Raw genomic sequence first — 16,226 nt, 5'->3', positions numbered from 1 at the left:
CCCTTGCTTTTGGCTGTATGATAAACCAAAAGTTGAAATCAACTTTTGTATAAAGTTATTCAGCAAATTTTACCAGTAATACTGCTAGAATATCACTGACCTAAATGTTTTTCAAACCATTTTTGTTTAAACCTTGGCATATAAAAACAAGTAAAACTGCTCGAGCACTCAATTAGGACTTTTACTTAAAGCTGATCAGAAGTTTGAAATCCACACTTACAAGTATGGTGAAAACCGAGGTCCTGAATGCCTAGATTTCTATGACTTTCTAGTTTAAGCACCTGTTTCAACATTAGTGGCTATGGCTAAGCTTTTCTTTTCTTTTTTATTTATTTATTTATTATTTTTGGGGGGGTACACCAAGTTCAATCATCTGTTTTTATACACATATCCCCGTATTCCCTCCCTCCCTTGACTCCCCCCCCCGCCTCGAGTCCCCCCCACCCTCCCTGTCCCAGTCCTCTAAGGCATCTTCCATTCTCGAGTTGGACTGCCTTTGTTTTACAACTTCCCACTGACTATTTTACAGTTGGTAGTATATATATGTCTGTGCTACTCTCTCGCTTCGTCTCAGCTTCCCCTTCACCCCCCGCCCCCTCTCAAACCTCGAGTTCTCCAGTCCATTCTCTGCATCTGCGTCCTTGTTCTTGTCACTGAGTTCATCTGTACCATTTTTAGATTCCGTATATATGTTAGCATACAATATTTGTCTTTCTCTTTCTGACTTACTTCACTCTGTATGACAGATTGTAGTTCTATCCATCTCATTACATATAGCTCCATCTCATCCCTTTTTATAGCTGAGTGATATTCCATTGTATATATATGCCACATCTTCTTTATCCATTCATTTGTTGATGGGCATTTCGGTTGCTTCCATGTTCTGGCTATTGTAAATAGTGCTGCAATAAACCTTATGGTACAAGTTTCTTTTGGGATTATGGTTTTCTTTGGGTATATGTCCAGGAGTGGGATTACTGGATCATATGGTAGTTCTATTTGTAGTTTTTTAAGGAACCTCCAAATTGTTTTCCATAGTGGCTGTACCAACTTACATTCCCACCAACAGTGCAGGAGAGTTCCCTTTTCTCCACACCCTCTCCAACATTTGTTGTTTCCAGATTTTGTGATGATGGCCATTCTGATTGGTGCATTTTCAAAACATTTTGCATTCCTTTGACTGCTAGATCTAACCCTTCACAGATGACAAAACAGAATAGGGGTGGGAGTTAAGTGACTTGCTCAAGGCAATGTGCTACCAACATCAAGATTAACATCAACAACAAATCCAAAAGGTAAAAAACAACAACAAAAAAATCCGTACAAAAATGGTACTATTATCCTTCTTTTGTAATAGGTTGGGGGAAAAACATCAGCTTTCCCCTTTATTTTCAAGGGGTTAGTTTATAGAACAGTCTACTATTGCACTAAATAAAGCTTTCTGAACTTACAATACCAGATGTGCATGGTGAGCTCTGGGGATGGAAAAGAACTCTCAATTCCAAAATTCAGATTGGTTTTGGGAGAAGTGAAATGATGCAAAGAAAAGTAATGTTTTAGAGTTGCTAATGAATTGCCATTGAGAGATACTGCTCCTTAGACCTGGAAAGGGTGAAGAGAGAATAGTAGCGCCCAAACATTGTGGAAGCAAAAAGCTCTACGCTGGCATACACTTCCAACTGTCTTTTGGGGATGGAGTGGGGAGGAGGAGAATGTACAAGCAATCTAATCCTGACACTTTACTAGGATGAAAGAAATGGCCCCAGAGCTTCCCATTGGAATCAAAAGCAATTTAAAAACTCCACCTGGTATGCAGACAACCAGTTCAAATGACTGTGCTAACTTATTTCCTCTAGTTGAACTACCTATAAAGTAGAATTATATATTTTAACTATATAAGCCTAAAAATTTAGACATTTTTATTTTTTTTAGCTGTCAAAACAAGAAAGTATCTTACCACATGTAGATTTCTCCCAACAGTGAATATTTACTTCATTTTAGAAAAATGCCCCTTCTGTTGGTATTTTATATTTGGGTTTTAACATAATTTGGATTGGATATAGAGTTCATCCTTTACCCCTCTACCCCTCCTTTATTTTTGGCCGCACCTTGTGGCACATGTGGGATCTTAGTTCCCCAAACAGTGATCGAACCTGCACCCCCCGGCAGCAAAAGAGCGGAACCTTAACTGCTGGACCACCAGGGAAATCCCTACTGATCATATTTTAAATAATTTCTGCTTTCTCTTAAATGTGAAGTGTCTGATCTTTTAAAAAATATGTAAGTAGGACATTTAAATGTAACTTATTTAGTACCTTTCACGTAAGGAGGAAAAGTTTGCGTGAAAGATTTAATATTTAAATTTTAGATACTCTTAAACCTTCCAATCCTTAGTTTCTCTAGTCTTTCAGAGCCTCTTAAAATATAGTAAGTTCCCTACATATGAACATTCAAGTTGCCAACTTTCAAAGATGCGAACATGTGTTCACATGTCCAATCACGCAAGTTAGTTCACGGGTCTGGTGTACATTATGCATCCTCTGTAAGTGGCTGTGCTTTTGTGTACTTTACTGTATAGAGTACAGTAGTACAGTATCTTTATTTCAAGCCCAGGATGTCCAGAAGCAAGTGTAAAAGCAGCAGTGATATAACTGGTAGCTCTAAGAAGCACCAAGCAATAATGATTGAAATGAAAGTGAAAATAATTGAGAGAGTGGAGCAACAAGAGGAAGAAGTAACTGAAGAATCAAAGATTCACAATGCAGGAAATGGCAAGGGGATTTTCTTTATTAGAGGAGGCACTGTTATTTTTTGAGGCAGAGGACCCCAACATAGAATGGTAAACGAAGGTTGCAGCAGCCTTCAGAAAGTTCAGAATGCAATCCAGTCCTACTGATTCATCTATGATGAGAAAAAGAGCTACTACCCAGACATCAATGGATTGTTTTTTTTCAAGAAGGTAAACAGAATTGAATCCAGCAAGGGACCAGAAACTGTACCATCAATGTCAGGCGTGAGTGAAACTGCAGCCTGCCCTCCGCCTCCTGATGCTGATGTTCCTTCACCTCTACCGCCTCCCACCGCCTCTCCCTCCTCCAGTCAGTAACTCTTCTTGCCTGTTCATGCGATGCCAGGCCCTGGATGCCAGCTGTTGTACTGCACTACTGTACTTTTCAAGGTACTATACTGTAAGATTAAAAGTGTTTTCTTTAAAAAAAAAACTCCACCTGTATTTATTTATACAAGGAGGTTTTCAATTTGGTATGGTTAAAACTGACCAATTTTTTTTTCTCTTATCCTGAAAACCTACTGGCTATTTTCATAAGATGATCATGCTTTAAAATATGCAATAGAGAATATATTTTAAATGTGCTTTTTATCAGTGTTTATTTATCCTGTGCAGAATGGTGGTGGGGGAACTTTCACACACTAACACAGTATAATTAGGGAACATGCCCTTAAATTGAGAACATTCTACTAGGTTCCTTTCTCAACTGTGGTGTGCCACTCCAACAATACCCACTTCAAGTCATCTGCACTTTCCAACATGTCTGAAAGATCTAGTGAGGTTGAATTTTTCCAAATTCAAAATGAGCCATAATAAATTTGGGAAACTGCCAGTAAAATTTTTAGATAAAGATACATTTTGTCATTGATACCTTCCCACTTTCTGGTACCACTTCTTTTACTGACTCTACTACAACTAAAAAAATTCTTCCAAGGTTACTAATTTTATTGACCTATTCTGGACTTAAGTGACATAATATGTGATTACTGAATCTTTCATATCCATGGTAGACATTACTTAAAGTACTCATTTAATGAATAAAGAAAAAGATCCTGGCTATATGCTTTTTAAGGATAGAATTTTCCCAGAAACTGAATAGCAGGTTTTAACTATGTAACTTCATAAGCTGAATAGAACCTCAAAATAAATCTAAACAGACCCAGGAAGTGATGTCTGAATTTCCTTTGATCATTTAAAAGGGCTTCTTTAAAAACAGAAAATAAAGATAATTGGTGATATAATTATATTCTACTAGATTAGGTAGCTTTGGCTTTAATGCATCATTGGGCAAAAAAAATGAGACGCCTTTTATATTAAATAGCAGATTGTAAGGTTTCGTAGCAGAACAGTTTTTCCATATGCTGGAGAGCAGTTACAACTGGAACCATCTAGAGCTTCCTGGCTCCACTGGGGAGGACTGTGAGCTCTGTTCTCTAACGGGCTCTGAATTTATAGAAGTTTGGCCTGAAGACTTTGAATACGGCACTTATTCAGCAATCCCTCAATGTAGGTCTGAAAAGTTCCCCTTAGACCTTAGGCCGAGAAACAAGAATATCCCTGTAAAGACCACCTTAAGAGGTCTCGGGCTGTGGTTATACTAAAAGTCAGATTTCAGGGAGCTAAGGGCAGAGCTGGCACAGGACTCTGCATGCTCACTGTGCTCCAGTCTCTAAACCTGGCTGTGTCTTTTCTACATAATTCTTTCTCCCACTGCCCCAAATGAAATTTCATTCATATTTCTGTAGTACATGTTACACACTGTATTAACTCTGAGGAATGGTTTGGCCATTCATTCAAGTCAAACACCAACTTTCTAGGGATAGAGACATACTAATATTGGTATAAATAAAGTCCTATCTGCCCTCCCCTTTTTATCCTGAATTCTATTCGATAATAAAGCGATAGTGACAGATCCCTTTAGGACTAAAAAGGAATCTTTTGTCTGGGTCTCAAATCCATTCACTTTGGCTTAAGGAAGAAGCTGCTCTCCTGGCTACCCGGCTTAAGAAATGCTACTGGTTTAGTGGAGGTCTAGCCATTCCTCATACTTTTTCTAGAGACACCCTTCAGTTCTTGGCAAACTGCCTTGGCTATACAGATGAAGAAACCACAACCCAGTCTGGCTAGGAGATAAAATGCCCATACACCCAAACTCATGGGCTTGCTTTATCCCAATCACGACATTCTCAATTATAGGCAAGTTTTCTAGGTTTTTAGCCTGGGGCCCATGGATGGGCTTCAGGCTGCCAACTCCCCCTTATATGCAAATTGTTACATACATGTAATTTTTCTGGAAGATAAGCACAGCTCTGAAAGGGCTCTAAACTCCAAACGGTTGGAACCACTAAACCACTCACCTGACCCAAATAATAACCTCATAAGAATGTAAATGCCACAGGACAGACATGGACCTTTGTCTTGTTTGTTGTATCCTAAGTGGCCAGCAGAGGTCTGGGGACACAATAGGTACTCAGCCTTGAGCTGATAGGGCTGCATGACTTCTGGTTATGGCCTACTCTGTATACTTTGGAAAAGAAGAGTAAGTAAAGGCTATTTTCAGGACCTCTTTCATGGGGCACAAGATTTCCCTCACGGCCAAAAGTCATCCAAGGTAGGTGGTAGCTGCATTTCCATCCAAATATCAGATTTCACAACAATTTTGGCTAGCCTTGCTAGATAATCTAAAAGAGTGGTTCTAAATCTGGGATCTCTCAAGTTTGGCTGAGGAAGCTGTTCCAAAATGCATATACCATCCCAGTCTCTACCTGCCCCTTACTCTCAACCCCTCCCCATTCTGATTAAGTAGGTCCAGGTTAGGGCCTCAGTAACAAATATTTTGAAAACACTCCCCAGGTGCCTGATACCTTTTATTACTTCCCCCTCCATGAGAAGGACTGATCTGAGACAATTTAAGCAGGATCTGAAAAAGCAAACACAGGCACATGGAGTTTACCAGGCTCTGGATAAAGTGACTCAAGGAACACACACAACAAATGAGTTAGATAGATAGTATTGTTCAGAAATAAAACAAATAAAGCCAAAGAGGTAGAAAATCTGCTTTTAATACCAACTCGATCTGTCAGCTACAGACAACCCATCAGACGGATCCACAAGGGTTTAGGAGAACGTGACAAAGAGCCTATCTGAGGAAGACAGACTGTATTTTTACAATGGGTTGGTCCAAATTCAGTAAATATTGGCAAGGTGCTCTCATTCCAACGATGCCCAGCGCTCAGCTAATCCCCTCCCTGTGGAGTCAGAAAAGAATGTGCAGAATTCTGAACCCTCTACTCTCCAGAGAGGAGGGGCTCCTCCTGAATGCAAGGGTTGAAACTAATCCCATCAACTCTCTACTCCTAATTACAAACTAGGTAGAGAAATAAGGTGCCTCTCAACATGGGTGCTCTCCTTCTTAACCTTTATGATTTGTAAGCATTCTTTACCCCACCATACTAAAAACCAAGCCTTTGCCAACCTCAATTAATTCTCAACTGGCAAGTAACAACAGAAACCACCACCAGAGTAATGTTTCCCTCTGGGAAATCCTGGGGAAGAGGTGCCATAGGGTCAGTCTGACCAGTATGCGTTTTCCTTGGACTTACACTTAGAACACCATGTTCCCAACCAGCTTGGTCTCTTTTCTTTTACAAACCTGAAGTAAACAGATTCTACAGCAGCTACAAGCCTGTTACCAAGGCCACTGTATTGATCAGTATAATTAACATTCACAATTCATCTAGTCCAGCATGACAAGCCAGCTGGGCTATTCTCCACAAGAGCTGAACTTTGGGAATCTTCATGTCTTGCTTGCAAAGAAGTCTGGTGCTCTGGACACTAAAAACTCAAGTACTGAATTAGAGGCTGGATGCCACCTGGCCACCCACAGGAAACTGAATTAGTTACTGGAACAACTGAATTGCCATTCCTACAAAGCACAGATTTCTACCCAAAGCTGCAAAATTCTGGAGGTCTCCCACTCCCTGAATCCTGCCTAGGTTACATACTTTAGGGAAACAACCTACACAGAATTGTCAGTGCCAACTAGAGCCCAAGTACCTGATTATGGCAAACACTGGCCCAGTTTCCTGAAGACTGTGACTCTGAAGAAGGTGTGTTTCAAAGAAGGGCACATATAGCTTTTGAGCACTGAACTCAGCCTTTGGTGCAGAAGAGGCAGCCAGGGTTGCAGAATGAGAAGAATCAGAAGTTTGCTCAGCACTGCCAGGCAGACCTGTTGTTTATTACTTTTAGGATTCCAACACAGATTCCAAAACAAAACTGTTCAACTCATCACTGGCCCCCAATCTCAAACACCCTGAGAGTAAGCTTAAATCAAGAGTAAACAAGAATACCAGTTTCAACTGTGGGGAGTGCCCCTAATGCTAAGGTTTAAAACTTAGTGGTAAATTCAAATTACCTTCCCCATTATGTCTAAGGACACCTCGAAACTTTTAGCCTACTGCCTTGTGGTTCCCATGCTACTGGGCTAAGATTCTCAAGTCTTAGCCCAAAGATTCTCTTACCTATTTCTGCCATTATAAAGGGATCTACTAAGCTGCTGGAAATTCTCATCAACTTCTCACCTGCAGTTCTTGGTACTCCATTATCATTTACATGGGAGGGGTCTAAGTTAGAAAAACAATGTGGCCAGCTGAAGGGGAAAATGAGCCAAAGCCACCATGGGAGTCCAACTCACTTTCTCCTAGGGACAATCATCCCACAGTATTTTACTCAATAAATAATTATGGACAGTATTATGTGCCAGGCCCTACATACTATACATATGTATGGGATATGGTCCTTGTCCTTAACACAGTTGGTCTAGAGAAATCAGATGGAAAGTAAGATTCAAATATCATCAAGTCAGTCCTGAAAACAGTCTGAGAAGTACTACACTGAAATCAAACCTATTTTTGAGAGACACAAAGGAGCAAATTATTTTGTTTAGTTTTGATACTCAGTCTAGTATGTGAGTCCCCTATTCTAAACACTCCTATGGAATCAACTCTAGAAATTTAGGGGTACCACCAGTTCATATGAGGGCAATGGGGCTGAGATAGTACAAAAACCCCCCAAAGCTGCTGAAAAGCTGGTTTCAGTGTGCATAAGTTCCTGAGTTGCATCCTCAAGGTAATGATAATGAGTCTCTTGGGAAGCTGAGGAGCATCCCAAAGAGGGGGGTGAAAGGAACACCAACAACCTCAGCTTTGTTCCAAGGACAAACTGCAAGCTGGAAACTTATTCTCAGCTGTTTCTAGATGGTAAGGGTGAAAGATACTATGGCTTATAGGCCTATCCTTCTAAATCAGGGCTTTTAAAGCCAGGATCCAGAGATGAGTTTCAGGGAGTCCCATAAATCCTCTGAAAGTATAAGTAAGTTTTTGTGCTCCAGAATTCTGTCGAGGAAAGAAGTGATTTTTACAAGATTTTTTTAAAGGGATCTGTGATTAGGAACAAAAGATTAGGAACCATTGTTCTAGAGTCTCTAATCCACTATCTCAGAAGCATTCCCTCAAACTGGCAAAAGAGAAACCTATTTATCTACCTTTCACACAGATTTGTCTGCTTATTGACCTCTCTTCTGAATTTAGAAATGGGGGGGGGGGGTGAATTTTGAGAATTCAAAGCGAATAGCTCTTTTCTACATCTCCAAAATAAAGCTAAAATAAAGCATCATTAGAGCCCAAAAAGGTTTTCCTTAAAGCTTTTGAGTAAGGAAACAAGGGGATGGTTAAAGAGCAGAGTAGAGCAGAATCTGTCCTATTAACTTTCCTGATAGGTCTCTTTTTTGATTTCAGGATCCTAAAACCATAATAGGAATAGGTCATAGCCCCAAAACTTTGACTTGCAGTTAAGCCAGTTCTGGAGTAATGGGATAAAGTAATTCCCATTATGCCCACAGAAACCTGCGCTCCAAAGGTTCACCTTAATACAATTAAGTACTAGAAGAGTAGGAGCCATTTATTAAAAACAGAACTTTCAAAATCCCAACATTGCTCAAAACACAGTGATATGAATAGCTTCATTCAGGAGGCCAAAATGAATGAAATGTGGTTACACTCATCTGCTCCAGGTCTTCAGAACCTTCATTCTGCTACTCACCAGTTCACCGTCTAGCTCATAGAGCTGCGCACACTGCAGATTAGCATGTTAGCATTTTCCTTGGCACCTTGAGCACACAGGTGCAATGGGATTCCACTGATGCCATTGTATACACATAGGTTCAGGGAAGTAGAGAAAAATATACAAACAGCAGGGCTTGCTCTAGCTGGGCAGTTCTTCAGATTGTACTGAACTATGCCTGAGGCAGGTCCAAGATGAACACCATGGAACAGTGAGCAGTCCCAAACCCCTCCTGTTTAAGCCTCATTGCTAGCACACAACTAAGTACACGGTGTCCATTTTAAAAAAACTGAACTGGTTTGGGCTGGTAAAGGAGAATGCTTTAAGCTCATTAAGCCGCAGAAGTTAAACACAGAGGCACATTAGCTGAGACATTGGGGCTTTCAAGACAAGAAAGCAGGAACATGCTTTGCAGTCCTAGATTTGAGGTTCTGTCAAAGTCCTTTCCCAATCTCTACCCAGCATTCCAAATACTACCTTTCATCAGTAGTTCATTATACTTTTTTACTTTGTGTGCTGTTTGGGTAGTAAATGATTAAGCCCCACTGTATATTGCTAAGCAGTACCAATCATTACATACATTCTGAGATTAAGGCACCTGAATGAATCCTTTAGAAAAACTGAACAGAGATAGGGGAAAATAATGAAACCAGTATGAGTGTCAACAAAGGCAAAGGGTGCTCCACCCTAGATCTGTAATTGCAGTGGAGCAAAGGCCACACATTTCTGCAGGAGAAAATCAGTTATACATAATTAAGAGCAGGCTGTTTAGAGCAGAGAGAAACAATACCTGAGTGGGCATGGGGGAGCTGGAGTACATAGGGATGGGATCTGAAGGTGACTATATACAAAGATAAGGTCACAGTTCAGAAGAGCCTTTGGAATTGCTTCATGTGATTCAAGGATTCTAGTTTGGGAAGACTCCCAAGCTACTGCAGGTTGAGGAAATAAACTCGTGGACTCAGCTAGGCCAATGTCTGACAAACAGCTACATTCTATGGGTACATTATGTATTATGGGGAATGAGGTGAGGGAATGGTCAGGTAGAACATATCTCATTTCCATCACAAGCTCTCCCACTGTCTATGTACTTCCTAGAAATCAACAAATAGCCTAGTGTTCAATAGGAGTAAGCTCTATATATAGTAACATTTTCCTATTGAAAAGATATTCCAACAGAAACATCTTTGTTTTGGCTCTTTGAGAATATTTTGAAATTCCATATAAAGCAGGACACATTTCAGAGTGTAAGAAGGCACTCACTGAATAGCATGCTGGGATAACAGGCATAAACCTGAATTGTACTAGGCAAACTAGGTCACTCTAGTTATAAAGGAATAAATACACTAATTAATATTTTAAATGCTAATCTCTTCAACAATCTTGTAGTACTATCATTATTCCTCATTTCACAGATAAAAAAATGAAGGCTCAAATAGGTTAAGTCACACAAGTTATCTAAAGGTCACACAACTTTGAGATGGTAGAGGCTGAAGGTAAACCTCACTCCCAAAATTCAGTGCTTAACTTACATCATACTACTACTACTCTTCACAGTTTTAAGAATAAAAGGGGGGAAGTTGAAGAGGTCTTATGTAACAGCCAAGTAACAGTGGGATAGCAAGAGAACTACCTGAGTCAAAGGGAAATATGGAATCAGAACAGAATTCACAATTCAATGTGAATTTTTAACTACTTACCATATGCAAGGCACTGACAGTGCTGACAAGAGCTGAAAGGAAAATGTGTGGTAAGAATCTGTCTTTAACTTTAGATTCCTGGATTTCAGGAAAAAATTCGGGTCTATGTACTGTTCTTCATACATGAGGGGGATGCTTCTGACCCACCTCACTGTGATGTATTCTGAATTATTACACCCCGTACAAGGGTGGCCCTTCTTTATAAAACTTTAATATTCAAATTTCCAAACCTGAGAAACAGATAGGTATAAATGATTTTCCTTTACTGGCCAGTTTCTTTAAGTAACAGCCCCAAGAGAGCATTCAAGCGCTTATTTACAGATTATAACTACTTGAAGTGGCAGAGTAAGTAAACTTTTAGTTAGGAATCACAGGCAACTAAAGATCTATATGATTCTATGTATCAAAATGTCCTTTATAAACAACTTTACAAGAATATTATATTGGGTAACACACTGCATCCAAATGATACCCTCCTGATGAAACAAAAAGTACACATTTATAATCTTGCCAGCAAGTATCTAGGCAATGAACAGATTTCTATTACAAGCTATAAAACTCTAAAGGAACTTACAACAAAGTAATATGGAAACTGTGCCTAACAAACTAAACAAAATCAAATAAGAAAAAGTGAGGTAATCAATATCTGGGGAGAAATCTAAGAGATAGGATCTTCTTACACTTCTGACTCCTGTTCAAATACTGGCACTAAAACAGTAGTCATTCTAAAGAGAAGTAAGAGATACTAATGATGTGGAGAAGATAGGAAATGTCAACCTATCAAATCACTTCTCAGTGAATCTAAGAAGTACTGGTGTAAATTCTATAAAACTGCACCAAGAATTAGCCACAACATAACCCTGATAGAAATAGGATCATCCTGGATTCAGCCCAACAGGTTAAACATCTAAGCATTACCACTAGGTCTCTACTTGGTATGCTTCCTAAGTCTCAGCTGACCCTTCTGGTGAATTAGTGCTATATATGCCTTACTCAAATATATCCTACAAAGAATATCCTACAAGCAAAGGTAGTTCTGTTGTGTTCTTTTTCTCCTTTCCCCTATTGTGCTGGTGGTAAAGGTCTGACTGTATAGATCCTAGGTCAAATGCCTAATGTATCACTCTAGAGAGTCACCCCAAATGTTCAAAAGTACAGATGCTCTGATGGGCCTTCCAGAGAAAACATGTCTACCTTAGGAGGTTTCATCAACACGCCTGGGTTTACTCTATGAAAAAAAAACAAAAACAAGAAAACAAGTTGACACAATGTTAATTTCCAAAGGCCCAAGGACAAATATCACCTCTGCAACACAAAGTAGCAGAAAAAGAGGGATAAATACCCAGTGATGATGGGGGAACTAGCTGACTAGTTTGGTTTGACTGATAACTGCCAACATTAAACAAGAATCCTCTTCAGTTGTGGTACAACGTACACTGCCCTTACAACTCAAGGACTCCTCTTCTCTCCCAAATTTTCCTGGCAATCCCATGTGAAATCACCAGTGACAGTTGTGAACAAGCCTTAACATGTGAATCATACTATAGCTATTAATACTATCTCATGAAAATTTCGCTTAGAACTTAGTGTCAGCACAAGTTGTCTCCCTGAGGAATTGGTATGTATTACTTTCCTAGTCTGCTAATGAGACTATAATTCTGATTCCTTTTATCCTCTGGCTCCCAGGAAGCTTAGAGCTGCATGTAATGATCAGCCTCATCAACTGTCTTAGCCCTCAGGGTTAACAATATTTTTTTCCTTTTTTCTATAGTTTGGACTTCCCATCTATATTGTATGTGTCCTGTGTTATAAGCCATCTCAAATGCTCATTAAAGACACGGAGTTTAAGTATATTAATGGACTTCTTTTTAAAAACCGCTTTTGCTATCTTAGCTCCCAACACACACCTATCTGCACCTGTTCCAAACAAAAAGCACTTATTTGGCAGATGAGGAAACCGAGGCACAGAAGCTCATTTGCTCAAGGTGGTACCCATTTAGTTGGCTTTCTGACACCCAGATCAAGCTTTGAATCAAACCAAAACAAGTCCTATTATCTACATAGTACTGTAGCAGGTAGATCCCGGGGCATACAAAAATGAATAAGCTGTGATTATAGTTGAAGAATCTTGTTATCTGTGCTCTTAATTGAAGGATATCCAATTTTCCCTAAAGTGAATAAACTCCACAAGTTACACTGGAATTTGATCTGACTGAAGACCATCAAGGTCACCCTGAAGTAACCTATGGCCTCTGACTGGCACCAGAAATGTCCTCATTTCCTGAGGGGCCTCAGGGCTTGGAATGATTCAAGGATTACTTGGTCTAAAGCCATGCTGGAATCCTCACAGGCAAAGGACAGCACTATTTGCAGAGGCCTTTTCTTACACCATTCAATACAGGCCAAGATAAAATTTTTTCCTCTTAATTTGCTCATGCTTTCTCACATTATCAACACATGGCAGAGGTACAAAAGTGACTGAAGTCATACTGCCCAATTCAGCTGAAGTTATGAAAAAACAGATTACTTAGGACTTGCAATGTGACCTTGACTAGTCCTCAACCAACTCATTAACTAAATAAATGCCTTTTATCATCACTAGGGTAAGGGTAATTAGTCATCATAAAGCACTTTAATACAAAGTGCTGTGTAAATACTAAACAACAAAGCTCAGAAAGAGCGAGATTAATAAGAAACACAGGAGTACATTTACCAGCAAATGGAAACTTACAAAAGGGTCTTCCCACATTCCTAGCAGAGACCACTCCTTTCAGCTAATGGAATATGAGTCTCTAAAATCATTAGCACTTGGCCTGAAGATAATACACATTAGTAACATTCCTCTTTGGAAGAAAAGAGGAAAAAAGAGTATTTATTCCTGGTAGGCACCCATATAAACATTGCTAGTTAGCCAGATGGGCAATTATTGAGTACCTACAACATGCTAACCACAGAACTAGGCACGATGGACACACTGGTGAACACAAGTCTCTGCCTTTATGGAGTTTACAATCTACAATATAAACTCTGTCTTAATAGTAGCACCTGCAGGAACAAAGCCTTCCTAAAATAAAAGCAAGAAAGAATAAAGACGCCTAATTCCTGAAGCAACTAGACAGACACTAGGCTAATGGGGAGAGGAAGAGTTCAGGAAATTAGGGTACCAGGGCCTTCCCATTCTTTCCCCTAACTCATCACAGGTACGATCCTTAAGCATTCTGCTTATAAAGACTGTGACTTTGTCTCCAAACAGTGCAGATTACAAAGGGTTACTGCTTCAACAAAGCAGTACCAAAAATAAGGTTAATCAGACTTCTGAGAATCAAGGGATCTTCTACAACATTTTTTAAGGCATTCTATTGGTAAGATCTAAATTCTGTGGGAAGACAGAGCTAAAACACACAATGGTGACCCATCTTTTCAACCCTGCATTTGATTTCTGGAGTGGTAGGTTAATTCCCTTAAAAGAAAAAAAAATCATCTCTCCCATTTATGACAGCTTACCTAGTTCAGCCTGAAGGACTGTAACTATTCCTGCAACCCTTGCTTTGTGCAGCTTATACAAGCACTGCATCCCATCAAACACCACAGGAAGAGACAACCTTGAAACTGTCTTTATATAAGAGAGAAATATTTGTCCAGGTTCTTACTAGTTTCAGAAAGGTCACCTCTCTGCAAAGGTTCTCTGGTCTACGTCAACTGGGTGCCAGTTATGTATTAAATCAAGATGTATTTGGCAGCAACTACTCAAAAAACACGAGGGATCCCAATTACACCACTCAGAGAGCTAGTCAGATGAAAACCTCCAAAGGTTGCCATTTAATCTTCCACGATAAGAGAATCAGAAGGATGTCCTTTGAGTTCAACCCACAGCACAATAGACTAAACTCGTTCTGCCTCAATAAGTGCAGTAAAGAATGAGCAATCGTTCCTTACCACCCACCCCTCCAACCCACCCAAGCTCCTTTCTCAAGGGATGCCTAAGTGATCTATTCACATGACTCTACAATCAACCTGTAACCATGACAGTGTCTGCTGTCACCAACCTCCAAATGTTAATTTCTTACATATGTCGAAGCAACTAGACGACCACAGAAGACGAAAATCACAGTTTTCAATTTCATGCTGCCCTCATGGTATTCGCTTGCATAAAAGAAATAATTCCACGCATTTTTTTCATCTTGCCTCCAAGATCACGCAGTTGTTGGATAAGCTGGCCACTACTCCCAAAGAAGCACTATCAGATTTCCCCGCTCACCTGAAGGGAGATTTCCCGTACACCCTCATCCCGTGGCTGGTCACTGGGGTCATCTGACTTTGTTCACCCCCTCCCACTCCCGTCTTCGAGGCCTTTCATCCAGGAAAAGTCTGCCACAAATTTAAAGCTCGGCCCTGTCGGGTTTCGAAAAGATCCCGGAGGACTTGAGCCAAGGGACAAAGGAAAGTGAGGTCAGGGTCGGCCTTTCCAGCTCGGGATAGGCCTGGGGCCGCTCACCCTCCACCCCTCACACCACCTCCGTCGTCCCGGGCCCCCCAAACCTCGCCCCTGAAGTCCCTAACTAGCTGGACCCGGGGCTCGCTCGCGCCCCTTCCGCGAGGGCCCAGCCCGGACCCCCGCCGCCACCCAGAGCCCCCCGCACCTTCTTGGGCGCCTTGGTGACGGTGGCCATGAAGGAGTACTTCTCGGCGTCCTCAATCTCCTTGGCCTGCTTCAGCTCCTCCCCGACACCGGGCAGCGGCATCGCGTCAGGCATCGACATCCCCCGGCCGGCCCGGCCCGCGGCTGACCCGCCGCCCCCGCCTCTTTCCCTCACGGGCGCCCGCCCGCCTGCCCGCGCGGCGCCCTCCGACACGCGCTCGCCCACCCTCCCGCCGGGCCCCGCGCCGAGCCGCGTCCGGTGCTGATGTCCCTGCGTCCGGCGCTCGTCCGCTCGGCGGTCCAAGACAGTCGGACAGCGACGGCGGCGATAAGAGCACCAGAAGCAGCAACGCGGAGCTCCGACCGGCCCGCGCCGCCACCTCCGCCGCACGCAAACACGCACGCAAAGTAAGGGTAGAGGGCGGTGACGCCACGTCGAGTACTGGCAGCTCCCGGAGGGCGGGGGAGAGGCGGGAAGAAACGGCGCGCTGTCATGACGTCACCACGCTGGACCGGGCCGCCGAAGCCACCCCTTCTTCCTAGCTCGCTGGTGAGGAAGCTCCAGGCGTGAGCCGGGCCTTTTGTACCGCCAGGTGGCGCCATTAGCCTTATGAGCGGCGCGTGGTTCGTGCGAGGCTGCTGCGAAACTGGAGGGCCTTTGGACTGCGGGGTTCCAGGCCGGGCCTCAGAAGGGCGTAGGGATGCTTGTGAGCAAAGACCAGAGCCCAACACGACACAGCCTAGGGCCAGTCCTAGGAAGATCCCGGGGCCCAAGGTAGCCCACTCACTGCCCCCTCCCCAGACCCTTTGAACCAGAAGCCCCTTCCCAAGAGGCAGCGGTTGCCTCTTTGACAGCGCAAGGGTGGGTGGAACAGACGCAGAGCAGTGCGGTTTCTGCACAACACTTTGTGACCTCCTCCACCACCGTCTCTGCTGGGCCTTGCTTGTTTACAAGACCATCATGCCGCAGAGCTGA

The 16,226-nt window shown here is 42.0% G+C and overlaps 1 protein-coding gene across 3 annotated transcripts in view; it reads right to left on the bottom strand.

The window, feature by feature from the left end:
• The window catches only part of AHCYL1 (adenosylhomocysteinase like 1), a 39,617-nt gene extending 23,972 nt beyond the window's left edge, over window positions 1–15,645 (bottom strand). For 2 of the 3 annotated variants that reach the window (XM_057728732.1, XM_057728813.1), the window contains exon 1: window positions 15,252–15,645. In XM_057728732.1, coding sequence (XP_057584715.1) covers window positions 15,252–15,371 — 120 coding nt within the window. In that variant the 5' untranslated portion in view covers window positions 15,372–15,645. Of the gene's footprint in view, window positions 1–1,055; window positions 1,152–15,251 lie in introns of those variants that run through there. The other variant, XM_057728568.1, reaches the window with a different exon arrangement.
• Between the last annotated feature and the right edge of the window lie 581 nt (window positions 15,646–16,226).

Source organism: Hippopotamus amphibius, chromosome 1 (assembly GCF_030028045.1).
Source record: "Hippopotamus amphibius kiboko isolate mHipAmp2 chromosome 1, mHipAmp2.hap2, whole genome shotgun sequence".
Taxonomy (NCBI): domain Eukaryota; kingdom Metazoa; phylum Chordata; class Mammalia; order Artiodactyla; family Hippopotamidae; genus Hippopotamus; species Hippopotamus amphibius.
The sequence above is the reverse complement of the archived record's forward strand: the minus strand, read 5'-3'. Positions and strand labels throughout refer to the sequence as shown.